Source organism: Oratosquilla oratoria, chromosome 2 (assembly GCF_046742065.1).
Source record: "Oratosquilla oratoria isolate Oo_2021 chromosome 2, ASM4674206v1, whole genome shotgun sequence".
Lineage (NCBI taxonomy): Eukaryota > Metazoa > Arthropoda > Malacostraca > Stomatopoda > Squillidae > Oratosquilla > Oratosquilla oratoria.
The window spans coordinates 60,686,299-60,704,231 of record NC_134778.1 but is presented as its reverse complement, the minus strand read 5'-3'; the positions used below and the strand labels follow the sequence as shown (position 1 = coordinate 60,704,231).

At 38.5% G+C, this 17,933-nt stretch overlaps 1 protein-coding gene across 2 annotated transcripts in view; it reads right to left on the bottom strand.

Moving 5' to 3' along the window:
• Positions 1–17,933, bottom strand: part of Rrp5 (Ribosomal RNA Processing 5) — a 39,922-nt gene that overhangs the window by 19,853 nt on the left and 2,136 nt on the right. For both annotated transcript variants that reach the window (XM_076209242.1, XM_076209251.1), the window contains exons 2-8: positions 14,553–14,610; positions 14,235–14,348; positions 12,193–12,333; positions 8,117–8,243; positions 6,311–6,484; positions 2,531–2,721; positions 369–556 (exon numbers count right to left, since the gene is read on the bottom strand). In XM_076209242.1, coding sequence (XP_076065357.1) covers positions 369–556; positions 2,531–2,721; positions 6,311–6,484; positions 8,117–8,243; positions 12,193–12,333; positions 14,235–14,348; positions 14,553–14,588 — 971 coding nt within the window. In that variant the 5' untranslated portion in view covers positions 14,589–14,610. The remainder of the gene's footprint in view (positions 1–368; positions 557–2,530; positions 2,722–6,310; positions 6,485–8,116; positions 8,244–12,192; positions 12,334–14,234; positions 14,349–14,552; positions 14,611–17,933) is intronic.

Here is a 17,933-nt window from a genome sequence, read left to right as displayed (position 1 = left end):
CCTTCTCCATCCTCTCATGCAGAAAAGGAGATGGGGAAAAATCACTTTAGGCTGTGTCAATTTATTTCTCATACATAATCCCCCACCCACTCCCCCCCCATGCATCACAGCATAATCCATACACAACTATTCTCCATTCACCCCTAACTTCTGTACTCTCCTGTCCTTCCTCAACAGACATTCTCCTCTTTCCCCATGCCCTTTTTACTCCATCCATCCATCTCATCCTAGGTCACCTCCTCATGCTCACTCCTTCCACACCTCTTTTACTATGTATGTATAACATTTAAAAGTACCCACAAGAAGGAAAAAAATAGAGTATGTTCTATGCACGAGAGTATAGGTTAACACAGTGATACAGCACCTACCTGGAGATATCAGAATGCTGCAATGTTAGATGAAGTACTTTTGTCAATGTTGTAGCAAACATAACTCTACCCGTCACTTTCTGGCCAGCCTTAAATATTCCTGGCAAGTCAAAGGGTCCAGCCAAGTGACGCTTGCTCACTACACAGGTAAAAATACCTACTGTCAGCACAAGACCTTCTCGCTGCACCTATGGCAAAGAGAAGAATTACTAAAACACTGCATAAGAGTTTCTAATGATTTTGCCTGTGCATGCTCATACAAATATCAAGGTTCCTGAGTAATAATAACTGTTGCATCAAGCTTCAGTGACTGGAAAGTTACATTCCCATAGTGGCAAGCACTACAAACTAATGGAATGACTGAACTGGAGAAAAAAAAAAAAGTCCATCTTCCCTAACCAGCATGAATTCAAGGAGAGCCACTCCACTAAGACACTACTTACAGACATCACTAAAAATTTACATATACCAAAGGCTTTTTCCCCCTTACAATGGAGGTAGCCAAAAAACATTGGTATAAAATCCACTCCTACCCATTCCATCCCACATACTACTCCCATTCACCCCCTCTCCCTCCCTCTTATCTTGACTCCTCCTGGATGACAGGTCATTCCTGCATCTCACCCACTGCCCTGTGTCAGAAGCAGTGTCACAAGACACAGCACATCCACAGCAAGGCCGTTTCATTTAATTGGCACCCCACGTCTCTGTCCCCTCATGCAGAAAAATGGAAGATAGAGAAATCCCTTCAGGTTGCGTTAAATTATTTTTGACACATACTCCCTCACTCTGCACTCCCTCTCATGCACCACAGCATCATCAATACACAATCATTCTCCATTCACACTTACATTCTCACTCAAGATTTAGAAGGATTTAATAAGAAAGTACCATCATAAAAGAACAGTTGTGTTGGCAAGACACATGTAATGCATTAAACACAGTTCCCATATGCACACTATCAAAAAAGATAAATGAGGCACACATGTATAACAAGATATAACTAACAAATAATTTCAGCTGGAAGAGTGCAGTATCCTGAAACAACCATCTGGGATAAAAATGTTGCATAATGGAGTTCCTTAAGGATCAATACTCTTATTTCCACTATTCAACCTCTTCACAACTGATCTTCCCACACCAAATCCAGAACATAAAACTTTCCACCAACATAACACAGCACATCTATACAAGAACATACTACATACATATACCAAGGCTTTTTCCCCCTTACAAGGGAGGTAGCCAAAAAGGAAAAGGCATAAATCAATCCCACCCATTCCACCCCTGAACACACTCCACACCCCTCCATCCTCCCTCTCATCTTAGCACCTCCTGGAAGACGGGTCATCCCTGCACCTTGTCCACTACCCTGGGTCAGAAGCAGTGTCGCAAGACACAGCACATCCACAGCAAGGCCGCTTCATTAAATCGGCGACCCCCCCTCTCCGTCCTCCCATGCATAAAGGAGAAGATGGGGAGAAATCCCTTCGGGCTGCATCAAAAATTGCTCACACATACTACCCCCCCCCCATCCCCCTGCCCATTTCACCTCATGCATCACAACATCATCCATATACAACCATTCTCCATTCACCCCTGTCTTCTGTCCTCTCCCGTCCTTCCTCAACAGACATTCCCCTATTCCCCAAAGACCCCTTCACCCCATCCATCCACCTTATCTTAGGACGTCCCTTCATGTTCACTCCCTCCACATCTGCCTTCCATACCTCTTTTACCAGTCTTTTTTCACTCATTCTTTCCATGTGTCCAAACCATCCTAATACTCTTTCAGCAACCCTATCTCCCAACCCCCTTTCCACCCCTGTTCTCCTCCTCACCTAATCATTTCTCACTCTATCCAGCACCTGATTCCTATTCATCTTACATTAACAATCTCCTCTAAACATTCATGCAAAACAGTATGAACATATAATAAAGCTAGCCATAGATGCAATCACCAAACACCATATCTTGTGTTACCTTATTCCAGCCTTACCCAGGCAATGTCTTTTCTTAGAGTGACTTGTGGGCCAATCTGGTGGCTGTTGCAAGTTACCTGAGAACTGTGAGTCTCCTACAAGAGTCATTTGGGGCAATAAACCAATTGATGATACTATTTGTAACTTTCCATTAATACTTGCAAAATTCATTATCCTTACCTTATCTACAATAGCCTCAACTTGTACACCTGATGAGAGTCTGTCGTAAGTAAGATCCTCCTCTACTAGAGTCCATACTGCCTTATTAACAAGTGATGGATCAGCACTCAGTTTACAGCTGACACTCATGTCGTCATCTGTGCTGATCACCTTTTTCACCACACACCACAGCATGCTGCCAACGTGTAGGCCTGTAATTTAAAATTAAACTGCACTTGGTCTGACTTGGTGGCAGCAGGGTTTGAACTGCCATCACCCTGACCTTCACTACAAGTAACAACACTAACTCATTATCCTTACATACAATCACATACACACATAGAACTACCAACACTAGAGCAAAGAAGAGAAAGAGGTGATCTACTGACTATATATAGAATCATGAAAGGAATGGAAATCCTTGACAGAAAAGATTTACTAAAAAATGACAATGGAAAAACAAGAGGTCATGAAAAGAAACTCAAAAAGGACAACTATAGAAGAGAGAGGAAAAAGAATAGCTTCCCACACAGAATACTGGATATATGGAATAACATAGATGAAAAAACAGTGTGTGCAAATACTATTCACGATTTTAAGAATAAACTTGATGCTGAAAGATACAAAGATGGGTCACCACAAGCATATTTCCCTCCCCGTTATGTGTAGTTAAGTGTAGTTGGGAAGGCTTATGGGAGGATCTTGATTGAGAGGATTAGGAGAGGAATGGAGGGAGTAATTGGTGAGGAACAGTGTGGATTTAGGACAGGTAGAGGTTGTGTAGATCAGATCTTTGTGGTAAGACAGATATGTGAGAAAGCTATAGGAAAGGGGAAGGATGTTTTTTGGGCTTTTATGGATCTGGAAAAGGCTTACGATAGGGTAGACAGAAAGGCACTGTGGGAGGTTATGCAGATATACGGGATAGGAGGAAAGCTTCTGGGAGCTGTCAAGAGTTTTTATGAGAGTAGTAGAGCTTGTGTCAGGATTAGAAATGGAGAGAGTGAGTGGTTTGAGGTAAAGGTGGGACTTTGTCAAGGATGCATTATGTTGCCCTGGCATATGTATGTATGTATAATACACACACACACATATAATTGTATATATAAGAAAAGAGGGAAGGAGGGGTGGCAAATGGGTGGGTGTGGATTTATGCTTTTAACTTTGGCTACCTCCCTTGTATGGGGGAAAAAGCCCTTGGTGTATATGCATGTATGTATGTATATATATACATACATATATTATCTCTATACATATCATTTTTTTGTGATATGTATAGAGATAATATATGCATACATACATGGGGGGATGGAGAGGGGGGGTTGCCAATTTAATGAAGAGGCCTTGCTGTGGATGTGCTGCATCTTGCGACACTGCCTCTGACCCAAGGTGCAGGGATGACCCATCATCCAGGAGGTACTAAGATAAGAGGGAGGGTGGAGGGGAATGGAATGTATTTAGGGATGGAATGGGTGGGAATGGTTTTATACCTTGTTCTTTTTGGCTATCTCCCTTGTAAGGGGGAAAAAGCCTTGGTATATGTATGTATGTATATATATACATATATTATCTCTATACACATCATAGGCTTACACACTTGTAAGGGAGGTAATCAACCAAGGCATGCATCCACCTCCATGCCTATCACACTCCCATCTATCACCCTTTTGTTTCAGCTTTATCTTAGCTTCTCAAGGATGAAGAGTCAAGGCCCAACTTCATTTGCACATGGACCATCCCACCATATCCCCATGTGAAAATAGAGAAAACAGGGAGAAATCCCTTTGGGCCGCATCAATTCATCATCCATTCACAGCTATCTCATGCCTTCTCCCCATTTTGCTCAACAAACATTCCATTTAACTCGAGGCCCCCTTCACCACACCCATCCATCTCATTATCAGTCTTTCCCTCAAGTTCGCTCCATCCACCTCTGCATTCCACACTTTTTTTTTGCTTGTCTTTCCTCACTTATTCTTTCAATGTCGCCAAACCACTGAAGTATTCTTTCATTAGCCCTAACCGACAGCTATCTTTCCAACCCAGCTCTCCTTGTACCTTATTTCTCACTCTATCCATCCTTAAAATCTCCATCATACTTCCCAAACACATTTCAATTTTTCCTTTTTGGGTTTCTTAAATTCCTAGCCTCAGATTTGTACAGTGTCAAGGGCACAATCATCTCTTCATGACACTTTTCATTCCTCCAGGACTTTTACTCGCTTCCTCATTATACACTTTACTCCAACTCCTCCATTCCCTAATTCAAGTCACCCTAAATACTTAAAAGTATCCAATGGTGACATTTCCCCTTCAAGACTTGACTACAATTTAATGCTACCATCGCCCATTTTACATCTCATACCTTGCATTTACCTACATTTACTTTCAAATTCCTCCTGTAACATTCCTTCCTAAATTTTGTCACTAACTGCCTTAGACCTTCATTTGGCCCTTGCACAAGTATAGTGTCAGCAAACAACAAGTAACCCATCTCCACCTTCCCTCCATTCTCTCTAACCATCTCCATTACTCTGTCCATCTTCCTCGCATTTACCTTCCATTCCACCACATCCACATAGACTGAACAGCCACGGGAACATAACACCTTTACCTCGAACCACTCCTCATCATTCCCAATCCAACTGGTTTTCAGTTCTCCTTCCCTCAATACTACAATAGGGTAAATACATTTGTCATTCCTTGTAGAGTTCTGGCAAGCCTAGAGGTAAACAGACTTCTAGACTTTCCCCAACTGATAGTACACACATCTACGTTGAATAGAACAGAATTAACCTGAGTAAACTCTACTCTATTCACCAAACATCATTTAAACATTCCAATACAGGGTAGGCACCACAAAGATGACATATCTCCATTCTGCCAGTCTACATTTCCACAAAGAAGTGGACTTGTGGAATAAGTTCGATAAAAATATAACCCAAGCCAACATAATAGTTCAAGGCAAGGTTTGACAAATGAAGGAAAAAGAGAGGGGACACAATGACCATTGCTCCAAACCATACTCAACAACTAGGTATAAATACTTGGTAAATACAATCATACACATGTTCAGTACTTGCACCACAATGACATCACAACATATCCAAGGTAAGGATCTCTGGCAGCAGTTTGAGAGGGCAATCAATTTCCTCTTTAACCCATTAAACTCCGATGACAAGATGTCTTGTCATTTGGTCAAATAAAACAAAAAATCATAAAACACCAAAATGTTTGATCAAACATTTTGGTGTTTTATGATTTTTTGTTTTATTTGACCAAATGACAAGACATCTTGTCATCGGAGTTTGATGGGTTAACTCGTGTTATAGCCAACTATCATTAATGGCTACGTAAAAACAAAAAACAATGAGGTAGGATGTCCACTTTATTGTGTCAAGCTGCAAATACCGTAACTTACTCCTTACTGTTAAAATATTTTATCCTCTTTCTTCTGCAACTTACAACTGACTTTCATTTTGGAAAAAAAAAAATATATATATATATATATATATATACATGCATACATACATATACCAAGGCTTTTTTCCCCCTTACTAGGGAGGTAGCCAAAAAGGAAAAGGCATAAAATCATTCCCACCTATTCCATCCCTGAAAACACTCCACACCCCTCCACCCTCCCTCCCATCTTAGCACCTCCTAGATGACGGGTCATCCCTGCACCCTGTCCACTGCCCTGGGTCAGAAGCAGATATAATAATAATAATAATAATAAAAAATAAATAAATAAAAATAAAATAAATAAATAATGAGAAGCTCATCCTCACCAGCTTTACTTACCTTTAGGAGCATCTTTCCTTGTTAGGAATGCTGCATGCAGTTTAGGCACTCCAGCATCAATCACAAAACCATTGTCTTCAATGCTCTTGATACTGCACCAGAGTAAGCTCCCCACCTTTAGATTATCTGCTCTCATTTCACTATTAACATCTTGTGGGACCATTGACAAAATTACTGCAAGAAAAAATATCAAAGTTAGACACATTAAACATAAATAAACAAATGGATTAAAAAAAATACATATGCCAAGGGCTTTTACCAAAAGGGGAGTTGGGTGGAGTACAGTTTCAGGGTCATGCTTCTTTTGTGACCAAGGTGTATGTGCTTTTGAATGGAGGTATTTACCTAGTTGTATTTTACGGGAAGAGAGCTATGCTCTTAGTGACCCACTTTTGTATTTTGCAGCATCCAGTTTGATTTGAAGTTCTCGTATAGTTTTTGCACTCACCGTTTCTTCATTCAGTTTGTTCCAGATATCTATCACTCTGTGTGGGAGGCTATTCTTTTTCAGATCTCTTCTGTAACTATCCTTTAGTTTCTTTTTGTGTCCTTTGGTTTTTCTTCTATCCCACTTTAGTAAGTCATCTCTATCAAGGACTTCCATCCCTTTCATAATTCTGTATATGGTTAGCAGGTCTCCTCTTTCTCTTCTTTTTTTCAGGGTAGGTAGTTTGAGTTTGTCCAATCTTTGTTCCTATGCTCGTATGTTTCAGGATAGGTAGTTCGAATTTGTCCAATCTTTGTTCGTATGTTTGTATGTGTTGCAAAGTGTAGGTGGTAGGTTGTTGTGGATGTTTTAGTATTATGCTGCTTTGTTGTGTTCATTTTGGTTATGTAATGGGATGTAAGAATGAAATTGATAGCTCTTGCATTGAACTGTGTGCCGATTATTTTCATGCTGCTCTATGGGGGAGAATTTTTATTTCTGAGTACTTATGTCCTGTTGGAGTTATTTCAATGTATCCAGTTATTATTATTCAGGTTTTGTTTTGTGCATTTTGTAGATGTAATGAAGTGTGATTCTTATGGCCTGGTTACATATCATGATTACAGTTTCTTTCTGTTGACTTACACCTATACTTGCTACCAACCAAACATACATATACCAAAGGCTTATTTTTCCCCTTACAAGGAAGGTAGCCAAAAAACAAAGGCATAAAAACCACTCTCACCCATGCCATCCCTATCACACTTCATTCTCCTCCTTCTTATCTTGGCACCTCCTGGATGACAGGTTTTCCAATCAAAACAACACCCAAATACCTATAGCACACACAAATATTCTGTTCTCCTCCTCCACAACCACCAGACACCCACCTCCAGAAGTATATCCAAAACCATATCACTCACTGCTCCATCAGCAAACTGAAAGACAACACACTGATGCATGCCTGACCCCGATATACATCACAATGGATCTCTCTCTCCCCACAAGAGGACAGAGTCCAATTGTCAAGGCTGTAGTGTGACCACCATCCAGCCATTCAAAGGCTGGATGACCACATCGCAGATAACTGCCCATACTATACAACACATAATGGAAAACTGCATATCCTCATTTCAGTTTTCCTCTGACTGAATTTTTCCCCATCTTTTTGCCTTTCTCTACAAACTGACTTCATCCAGTTCCACTGCTTTCCCATGTCCATTGCACTTGAGATATTTAATACATACACATTTCCAAAGAAATTCTACAACTACCTTTGTTTCACAAATATAGAGGAAGATATAATCAAAACCATTTATTACATATAGCAGGTCAACATACCCTGGAAAATTTTCATTTATCACACTCCACAAGCTTACCTTTTGTAAAGTTTTCCTTTTTCTGGAGGGCACTAACTCTTACACTAACATGCTGTCCCCTAGTTACAACTTCTTGCAGGCTAGCAACATCTTCAGTGGCCTCTTCTGAATCAGCTGCCTCAGTCACCTGCAAAATATTACTTCTATTAACTGTATTTGAAACAATTAGTTATAAAGTTTACTTACAAAAGACCTATTGGTCCATAACAAGGTCAGACAATAACATATATATATATATTGTTACAATCAGGAAGCCTAAATGTCAACTCACTTTTAGTAGTCAACTTTAGACTGAGTTATCCAGTATGTAGCCAGATAAAGCTGTATGACTAGAAATAATAAGGTAACAAAGACAGAAGATTCCAAAGAGGAATATCAAACCTGAAGTAACTAACAACTATATTAAGAGAACAAAACAATACAGGTATAATACAATAACATATAGAGAATGGGATCTGGGTCATTTAGACCAAGATGTAAATAATACATACAAATACAAGAAAAGTGAAATATGACAATAAGAATGCAAGACAAATAAGAATGACCCTAATAGACACAAGAGGGTGTTAAATGGAAAGCTGGTCATTTCTAAGTCTTCTCATAAGACTAAGACAATCAAAGCATGGCAACTGATGTAGAAGTCGGTGAATCTGTTGCAAATAGCGATCACAACTTAGTCAGATTCAAACTCCTAAACAATTTTAGAATAGATACTTGTGCTTCTAAAATACCCGATTTCAGTAAAGCTCAGTTCATAGAACTACGTCAGGAGCTTCAGCTTACAGATTGGGAGGCAAAATTAAACGAAAGGCCTGTAGATCAGATGTGGGAAATATTTCAAAATACGCTCACTAAGATGATTCAAACTTACATTCCTTTTAAGGACAGACGTCCCCCAAATCAGGCTCGCCCAAAGTGGCTCGACAAAGAAACTGAAAAAAGTATTGCTAAAAAGAGACAGGCTTATAAGAAATATAAGTGCTCGGGTGCATCTAATGACTATGAAAGTTATGTATCAATACAGAGAGATTTAAAAAAGACAATAAGAAAAAGAAAACGACAATACGAAATGAACATCGCTGAGAAATCCAAAGAGAATCCCAAAGAATTCTATAGTTACATTAGAGATAAAAAGGTTGTTAGGAATCACATTGGTCCACTATTATCTGCTGACGGTCAACTTGAATATTCAAATGAAGGAATGTGTAATCTCTTAAACAATTATTTTAGCTCGGTATTCGTAAACGAAACACCTCAAAGTGAATTCCAAACTGAAACCTGTGAAAAGTCTGGGGTAAACTTACTCACTACGGTAAATATAACAAAAGAAACAATTAAAAGGTGTATAGACAAACTCAAAGTTAATAAAACACCAGGGCCTGACGGTTGGCATCCAAGAATCTTAAAGGAAATGAAAAATGAGATTGTTGTTCCATTAGAAATTATTTTCAAGAAATCCATCATATCCGGAGATGTCCCAAGAGAATGGAAGCTAGCTAACGTTACTCCCATATTCAAAAAAGGTGACAAAAAGAAACCAAATAACTATAGGCCTATTAGTTTGACTTCGATCGTAGGAAAAATAATGGAAACTATCATCAGAGATGCTATCGAATATCATTTAGAAAGTAACCGTTTGATAAATGATAGCCAACATGGTTTCAGACGGAAACGTTCTTGCGTGACTAACTTACTCGAATTCTACAACACAGTTGTCTCGAATTTTGACAAAAGAAACAATATAGATTTAATATATCTAGACTTTGCAAAAGCTTTTGATACCGTCCCACACGAAAGACTACTTACTAAATTAGCTTTGCATGGAATAAGTGGTAGCCTATTAGGTTGGACTAGTAATTGGTTGAAAGGTCGAAAACAGAGAGTTGTTTTAAATGGAAAAACTTCTGGATGGAAAAGTGTTGCAAGTGGAGTTCCTCAGGGTTCCGTTCTTGGGCCACTTCTATTCATAGTATATATAAATGATATAGACCATGGACTAAAATCTACTGTTTCCAAATTTGCTGATGATACAAAACTGTGCGGAGTGGCAAATGATCACTCAAACCAATTAGATATTCAAGAAGATTTAGATAAATTACAGCAATGGTCTGAAAAGTGGCTAATGAAATTTAACACAAGTAAATGCAAGGTAATGCACATAGGTAAAAATAACAGCAAGTACGATTACAAGTTATTTGGAAATTCGTTAACAAAAGTGGATAGTGAAAAAGATCTCGGCGTAATTATCAGTAACGACCTCAAATCATCCAAGCAGTGTATTTCAGCCTCTGAGAAAGCAAATAAGGTTCTGGGATTGATTGCGCGATCTTTTGATTTCAAAAGTCCATCACTCATTAACAAGCTATATAAATCGTTAGTTCGTCCACATTTGGAATATGCTGTTTCCGTATGGTCACCGAATCTCATTAAAGACATTGACAGACTGGAAAAAGTACAACGGCGAGCCACAAAACTGATTCCAAATATCAAAAATAAATCATACGAAAATCGACTTAAGCACATGAATCTGTTTTCCCTAAAAAAGCGTAGACTCAGAGGTGACTTGATACAGGTCTTTAAGATTTTAAAGGGAATTGACAACATCAAAAGTGACCAAATTTTCACATTGAATGAGAATCAGACAAGAAACAATGGTCTCAAACTGTCCGGAAATAGATTCAATTTGGAAGTAGGTAGAAACAACTTTGCCAACCGTGTAGTTAATGAATGGAATAAACTTCCTGCACAGGTAGTGCAATGTAGTTCAGTTCGAAGCTTTAAGAATCATTTAGATAAATACCTAAGTAAGATGCTGTAATTATTATAATTTATGTTATATTATTTGTTTTTGTTTTGTTATAATTTGTCTGTCTGATTTTCATTTATTATTAGTTATATGTCAATTTATTATCATTTACTATTTACCTGTTTGTTTGTTATTCAACTATACCAATGCATTTATTTATGTATTTTAATTGTTATTTACATTGTTATAGTTTTAATTTATTATTAATACTATTTTTTTTTTTTTTTTTTTTTTTTTTTTTTGCATCCGACCTAGATATGGATCAAAAGGTCTCCTGTCGGCATGCTTTGCCTTTGTAATCCTTTGTAATATGTTATCAATGACAGAAGGGTTAGCGATAAATGACTATGAGAAACAGAACAGGGAAATGGCAAATATACAAGAAAGTGTGGACTATTTATAGTTGCTGACCAGGATCTGAAATATGTGACAAATCTACATGAGGGGTAGGTAAGAAGGAGGTACATCAACTGTGTTGTTCAAGGTGAGTGTAGCTTGAGAAAGGGTGCATAATTCTGCTGTCTGGCGAGTTTATGAAAGAAAAGAAGTGGATAGTCCTGTGTCTCCCAACTGCATTGTCTAAAGATATCCAGGTAGTAACAATACACGTTAATTGGCCCTTATATTGGTCAGAATCATCACGCAGTTAAATGTGTACATACAAAGTTGTGTGCTTAAGGTGAAATAAGTGTGAGTGGAAAATGCTAGTGAATGGACAATAAATTGATGCAGCCTGGAGTGAAGTGAAGAATGCTTGTGAATGGACAAAAAATTGATGCAGCCTGGGGGGGGGGGGGATTTCTCCTTGTCACTTCTATTCATGCATGAGGGGACAAGAAGGGAGGGTTACCATGTAAATGAAGCAGTGGAAGTAAACCAGCTTAGGCTGTTGGGCCCTGTTGTGGATGTGCCATGTCTTGCTACATTGATTCTGACCCAGGTAGTGGGTGGGGAGCAGGGATGCCTTTCATCCACAGAGAGCTGAGATGAAAGGAAAGTAAATGGGTGATGAATGGGTGTGGGATGAGGAGTGGGTGGGTGCATACCTTGACTGGCTACCTCCCTTATAAGGGGGAAGAAACCTTTTGATATACACATTGATAGTAGCATTTGTTGTACTATGTTGGTGGTGCTTGAGAGATGTAGTGAGATCAGCTAAGGGTTCTGGCATAGAACTGGGATCCTATAATATTCATGTATTGTTCTATGGGGAACACCACATAAGACTGAGAGAGGGTGGGTACAGCCCCCAACTTTCTGTATAACTCACCTTCCGTAGGTTAGCTGTATATGCATCACTGATGTGTGTGATTGGTACAGTGCCCACCAGTCCATGTGGCAAACTAACAATGACTTCATAATCCCTGACTGCCTGCACACAACCAAAGCACTGCATACCCTCAAACAGAGTCTGTAATAAAATGTATATGAAAGATAATTTATCTCACATATATACACACATAATTAGATACATTTATATACATATCAAAAAGGACCAATGACCAGTATCTGCATGTGGTGGTTTGCCAAGATGGACAATAAAGCCATTTGTTTATCATTTAACTATACCTATGCATTTATTTATGTATTTGATTTATTATTTGTTATTATGGCTTTTATTTATTCATTTATATATTCATTTATTTATCATTATTATGATTTTTTTGCATCCGACCTAGATATGGGCCAGGAGGTCTCCTGTCAGCATGCTCCACCTTTGTAACCCTTTGTAAAGCTACCCACTTTCAAAACTCATCAAACACCCCTCACCTCCATTAGGAAGTGCATCTATGGCTGGCATTCATTCTCTGAAGTGGGCCAGCTTTCTCTATCAATTTCATCTATATTTCCTACACTTTTTCACACATGGGGAGTTGACATCTAGCAACTGCTCCCCTTCTCCTATCACATTCAGATGGTGACTGAGAACAAATCCCACACCAATACAACACAGACAACTGTCCAAAGAGACCTAAGTCCCAGAGATTGGAAGAGTCCTGGGACCACTGCCAGCCACAGTACAGGTGTAGGGTTTCCATTTTTCCCTCATACTCTCATCTGTATCACTAGCATGCACATTTAGTGTCCCAATTACTAGGGTTCTAGTTCTCCTAAACCCTAAATTTTGTAGGAGGAATACAGTGCAGGTTCCCTAGTCCCATCACTCTAGCCCACTTATTTGCTTTTTATAACATTAATAGGAAACATGGTGGCAAAGTTCTTTTCTCCCCACTATAGGGGGAAACAGATCAACAGAAGAGGCAGTCATACGAGAAGAAGTGGTAAAGGATAGATTCAAGGAAGCATACACCAGGGAGTGAGTTGCTTCACTCAATGCCATAGTCTCTCTGAGCATGCTCCTATGCAACCATCCTCCCCACTCTAAATAACTCTGAACAGGTGGAGGCAACCCTATGAGACGGGACTGTTCGGACAGACAATCAACAATACAGGGAAACATGCCACATCCCCATAGAGGCAGAGTTGATGTTCTCAAATTACACTGGTAACAAGCCTAGACTGAGTCAAGAGTACAGTCTCTGGTTAGATACAAAGTCATTCCAGCAATTCTCTGACAACACTTGGTACAAAAACACAATGAGACATCTGTTCAAGTCAGCATTCAATGTCTATGTCTCAGTACTGTACAACAGGACAGGGAGCACTAGTAAGATGAAAATATGGATTTTAGTTACCATGAATAAATACTGATAATACCATATACTCTGTTGAGTGTGTCCATCACACCATGGACAATATTTTGAAGTACTTCCTTACATGATCTACCGCTGTTATGCACTACACTACCAAAGTATGTGAAGTTTTTCAAGACCCCAATATCCTTGCCACATGTACAAGTACAGATAGACTGAATTGTGTCATCTAGTAAGCCCCTAAATGACTGTACCATGGTCTTGGTCCAGAGGACCTGTAGTCCAAATGGTCTCACCTCCCTTGCAGTGACTCAAGAGATGCAACCAGGACATCCCATGACTCAACAAGGACAGCATTCTCAGCAAAGAGAAAGTCAGTGATCTTAGTGTGTTGCCAATAGATGCTCTACAATGACACTGATCAATCCCAGAGTACCCTATCAAATGCCTTCTTAAGATCAACATAAACTGCAGAAGACCCCTGTTGAAGCACATCAGCGTTCCATAAGAACACAAAGTGCTAGGATTTGATCAATTGTTGACTTACCTGGTGCGAACCCAGACCGCTAAAACCCCATGTCACTAAAAATATTGGTTACATGTTACCATGGAGTAAACACCCCAGTGCGGTACAATATACATCAATATTATTCCTTACCTCATATTTTAATTCATCAATCACTACAGTGTGTTCCCTTTTCTTCTTTTTGTTCTTCTTCTCCTCATCATTCAATTTTCTCTTTTTTCTATTTTCCTGATTTGCACCTTTGACCTAGTAATAAAAAAAATATTAGCTAATAATAATCACATTTGTTGAAAAGTTATCACATACTTTCACTTCTCTTTGATGAATTTCCAATTCCATCCATCTTGCAAATACAAAATCACCTGCATAAACACTGAAAATGTAAAATCCAGCATACATGCATTGGTTTCTGTTGTTATCTATTAGAAAACAAGCTACACATGTACTTACAGAAAAGAGCTCCCTCTCCTTTTCACCAGTCTTCATCGTGATGAGATCCTAACTAAATCTGAAAGCAGATGAGAAAGATTATATTACTATCCATCAAGCAATTATGACTGGGGTGGCCATGACCTTCATTTCCAACACAAATGACATCATGGTGAAAGCAAGTACGAGGCTGATGATGGGAGGAACTATTATAATGGACTGGCTAGTGAGGTTGTTTAATGAGTGCCTAAGGGAGGAGTATATGCCAGATGACTGGGTGGGTGCTCATATAGTTCCCCTTTACATAGGAAAATGGGAGAAAAATTAATGTAGTAGTTTAAGAGGGGATCAGTATGAGTATAGTTGAAAAAGCATAAGGGAGGGTGTTAACTGAGATTAGAAGGGGAACAGAGGATTAAGGAATAAAAATGTGGGTTTGGGGAAGGAAGATGATGTTTGGTCTTTTTTTTTTTAAGTACGGTAGATATGGAAGAAGTTGTTGGCAAAAGGTGAAGATTATTATGAAGATTATTATTATATATTTCTTTTTTGGGGGGTTTGAGACCTGGAGAAGGCTTAAGACAGGGTTGATAGGGAAAGTATTGTGGGAGGTACTACATATGTATGGGATAGACGAGTGATTTTAGGTGAAGGTGGTTAAGAGAGGCTAGAGGAAGTTTTACTTTTATAAAATGAAACTTTGCATGGAAAAGTATAGGAAAACCAAATATTAGCTAATTATATGCCTTAGTTCAGGCGAGGCGGTGTAGTGAATTTGCGCATTTTGTCACTTGGAGGTAGCAGATGAGTGGTGGTCATATATGGGTGAGCTACAGAAAACTTTTATACTACATTCTTTTTTACACTTTTTCATTTCACACTTTGTTCCTCACAACAGCTGTTTGAACTGTCCACAGTTTCTTTCCTTATATAGGAATGGTTTTTGTGTAAGTTATCTTACATTTAACACCATGATAATTAGTGGGTTTGCAGAATTGACAGACCTACCCCTTCCATGATGTCTGAGATGTGTGGGTGGGTAGGTCTACTGTGTGGACTTGTTCACCCTGTGATGCCAAACTTCATTTTCTAAGACATATGGGAGTGAAATATACACCACAATGTTTAAAAAAGTATGTCACACTTACATACAGTTTATGGGTGTCACACTTTTTTTTTTCAATTACTACAACTTATGAGTTGATATTTCATAGATTTATTGTATTTTGGGTTTTCTTTTTCCAGTAATCAGAATTATGTCATATCATGACATGTCATCTGTAGGGCCCTAATTTCACATTAATTTTTTTTTCTTTGTAAGTGTGATTATGCTATGTAATTCTATTTTTTTTTTCAATCCCTACAAGAAATTTTAAAGGAATGTTAAAATGTCATCTGCCTGTCATCCACAATGTATGAAAATAAAATAAAAAATAAAAGGTTTAAATATGTTTGAGATGAAATGTCTCAGATGTATGGAAGAGGTTACAAGGTTGAATAGTGAGAAATGAGGAAGTGAGAATGGCAGGGGTGGAAAAGGAGATGGGAGATAAGACTAATGAAAGAATATTAAGATGGTTTGGACACATGGAAAGAATGAGTGATAAAGATTATCAAAAGAAGTCTGGAAGGCAAAGGTGGATGAAGTACACTTGAGGGGACAACCAAGGATAAGATGGATAGGTGGAGGAGTGAAAGAGGCTTTGAGCAAGAGGGGAGTAACTGCTCACTTAATTAACTTTTCAAAATTTTATATTACAAATTATATCAATATAAGATATAATTGTATAAAAAAAATAGCTTTGGGTCTGAAAACTTAAATGATGTTGTTGAAAACATTTGACTGCTGACTTTTTTTAACAAATTAATTTTAAGATACTACATACTCTCTAACATTAAAACAAGTTAAGGTTTTCCATATTTATTTAAAGAACACAATTCTTTATACTTAACAGCCCTGTGTTGACAATCAATCATTCGTGTTTTAGTAATATTTTCTTATTTAAAATTGTATACACCTGCAAAAAAATCAAGTCTGTCTTGTGCACAGCTTGATTATCGTGTCTCCTATTCGAGATGATGCCCACTCAATCCAACACTAACTCCAACCAGTGTTCACTCAATTGAACAACTCCCCTAACACACACATCGCACCACCAGGTCATACTAACTGCAGACAACCCATGAATATGTGCCAACAACCCATTTATTTACCGTTCCTACAGAGTCCACTGTAAGGGGCACTGTCCTAGCCTCCTGATAGGGGGAGTCTGTGATGTTAAACCAAAGTATAAAGTACTTTTTTCTTTCACATTGCATTATAAAGCTAAAACTAATAATGAACTACTGTTTCTTTCAATATTTTTCAGGTATTATCCAACATAGCAGTGCCTATCACGAAATAATGTGCCGGCAACCCCTTTCTGCCATCTTGAGTGGGATAATGTCTAGGGAGAGGGGTACACTGCGGTATATAAAACCATAATTTTTTTTTAGTTCTTGAGTATTCAAAGGTATAACCAAGCAAAATATATGGTTTGGTCAAACTAATTACTGATAACTGACAATATTCATTGTATTTACTAGATATAGGTATAAATAAATTATTTGTGTTATATCTTAATAAATTGTTAACATGGTCGAAGAAATGGCAAATGAACTTCAATATCTCTAAGTGTAGCGTGTTAAACATAGGGCTACACAACCCCAAAAATAGATACATCTTAGATAACACATATTTAGAAAAATCTGAGTGTGAGAGGGACTTGGGAGTTCTGGTGAGTCCGGACCTTAAAACCAGGAAGCAGTGCATTAGCGCCAGAAATAAAGCTAACAGAGCATTAGGTTTCATTGCTAGGACAGTAACGAATAGAAGTGCAGAGGTAATTATTAAACTCTATCTAGCATGTTAGACCCATCCTTGACTATGCGGTACAGTTTTGGTCTCCATCCTACAGAATGGACATAAATTCACTAGAATCAGTACAGAGAAGAATGACCAAAATGATACATGGACTCGGAAATTTGCCTTACGAAGAGAGGCTTAGGCACCTAAACTTACACTCTCTGGAAAGATGCAGAGTGCGGGGTGATCTAATAGAAGTGTTCAAGTGGATCAAAGGCTATAACAAGGGTGATGCAAACAAGGTCATCATAATAAAACAACAGGGCAGGACTCGCAGTAATGGGTATAAACTGGACAAATTTAGATTTAAAAAGGAAATAGGCAAGAATTGGTTTACTAATAGGGTGGTCAATGAATGGAATAAACTTAGTAACCATGAAGTAAGCGCTGAAACTATCAGTTGTTTTTCAAAAACGATTAGACAACTTTATGGATGGGGACGACAGGTGGTGATGGATACGGAGCTGCCTAGTGTAGGCCTTATGGTCTCTTGCAGC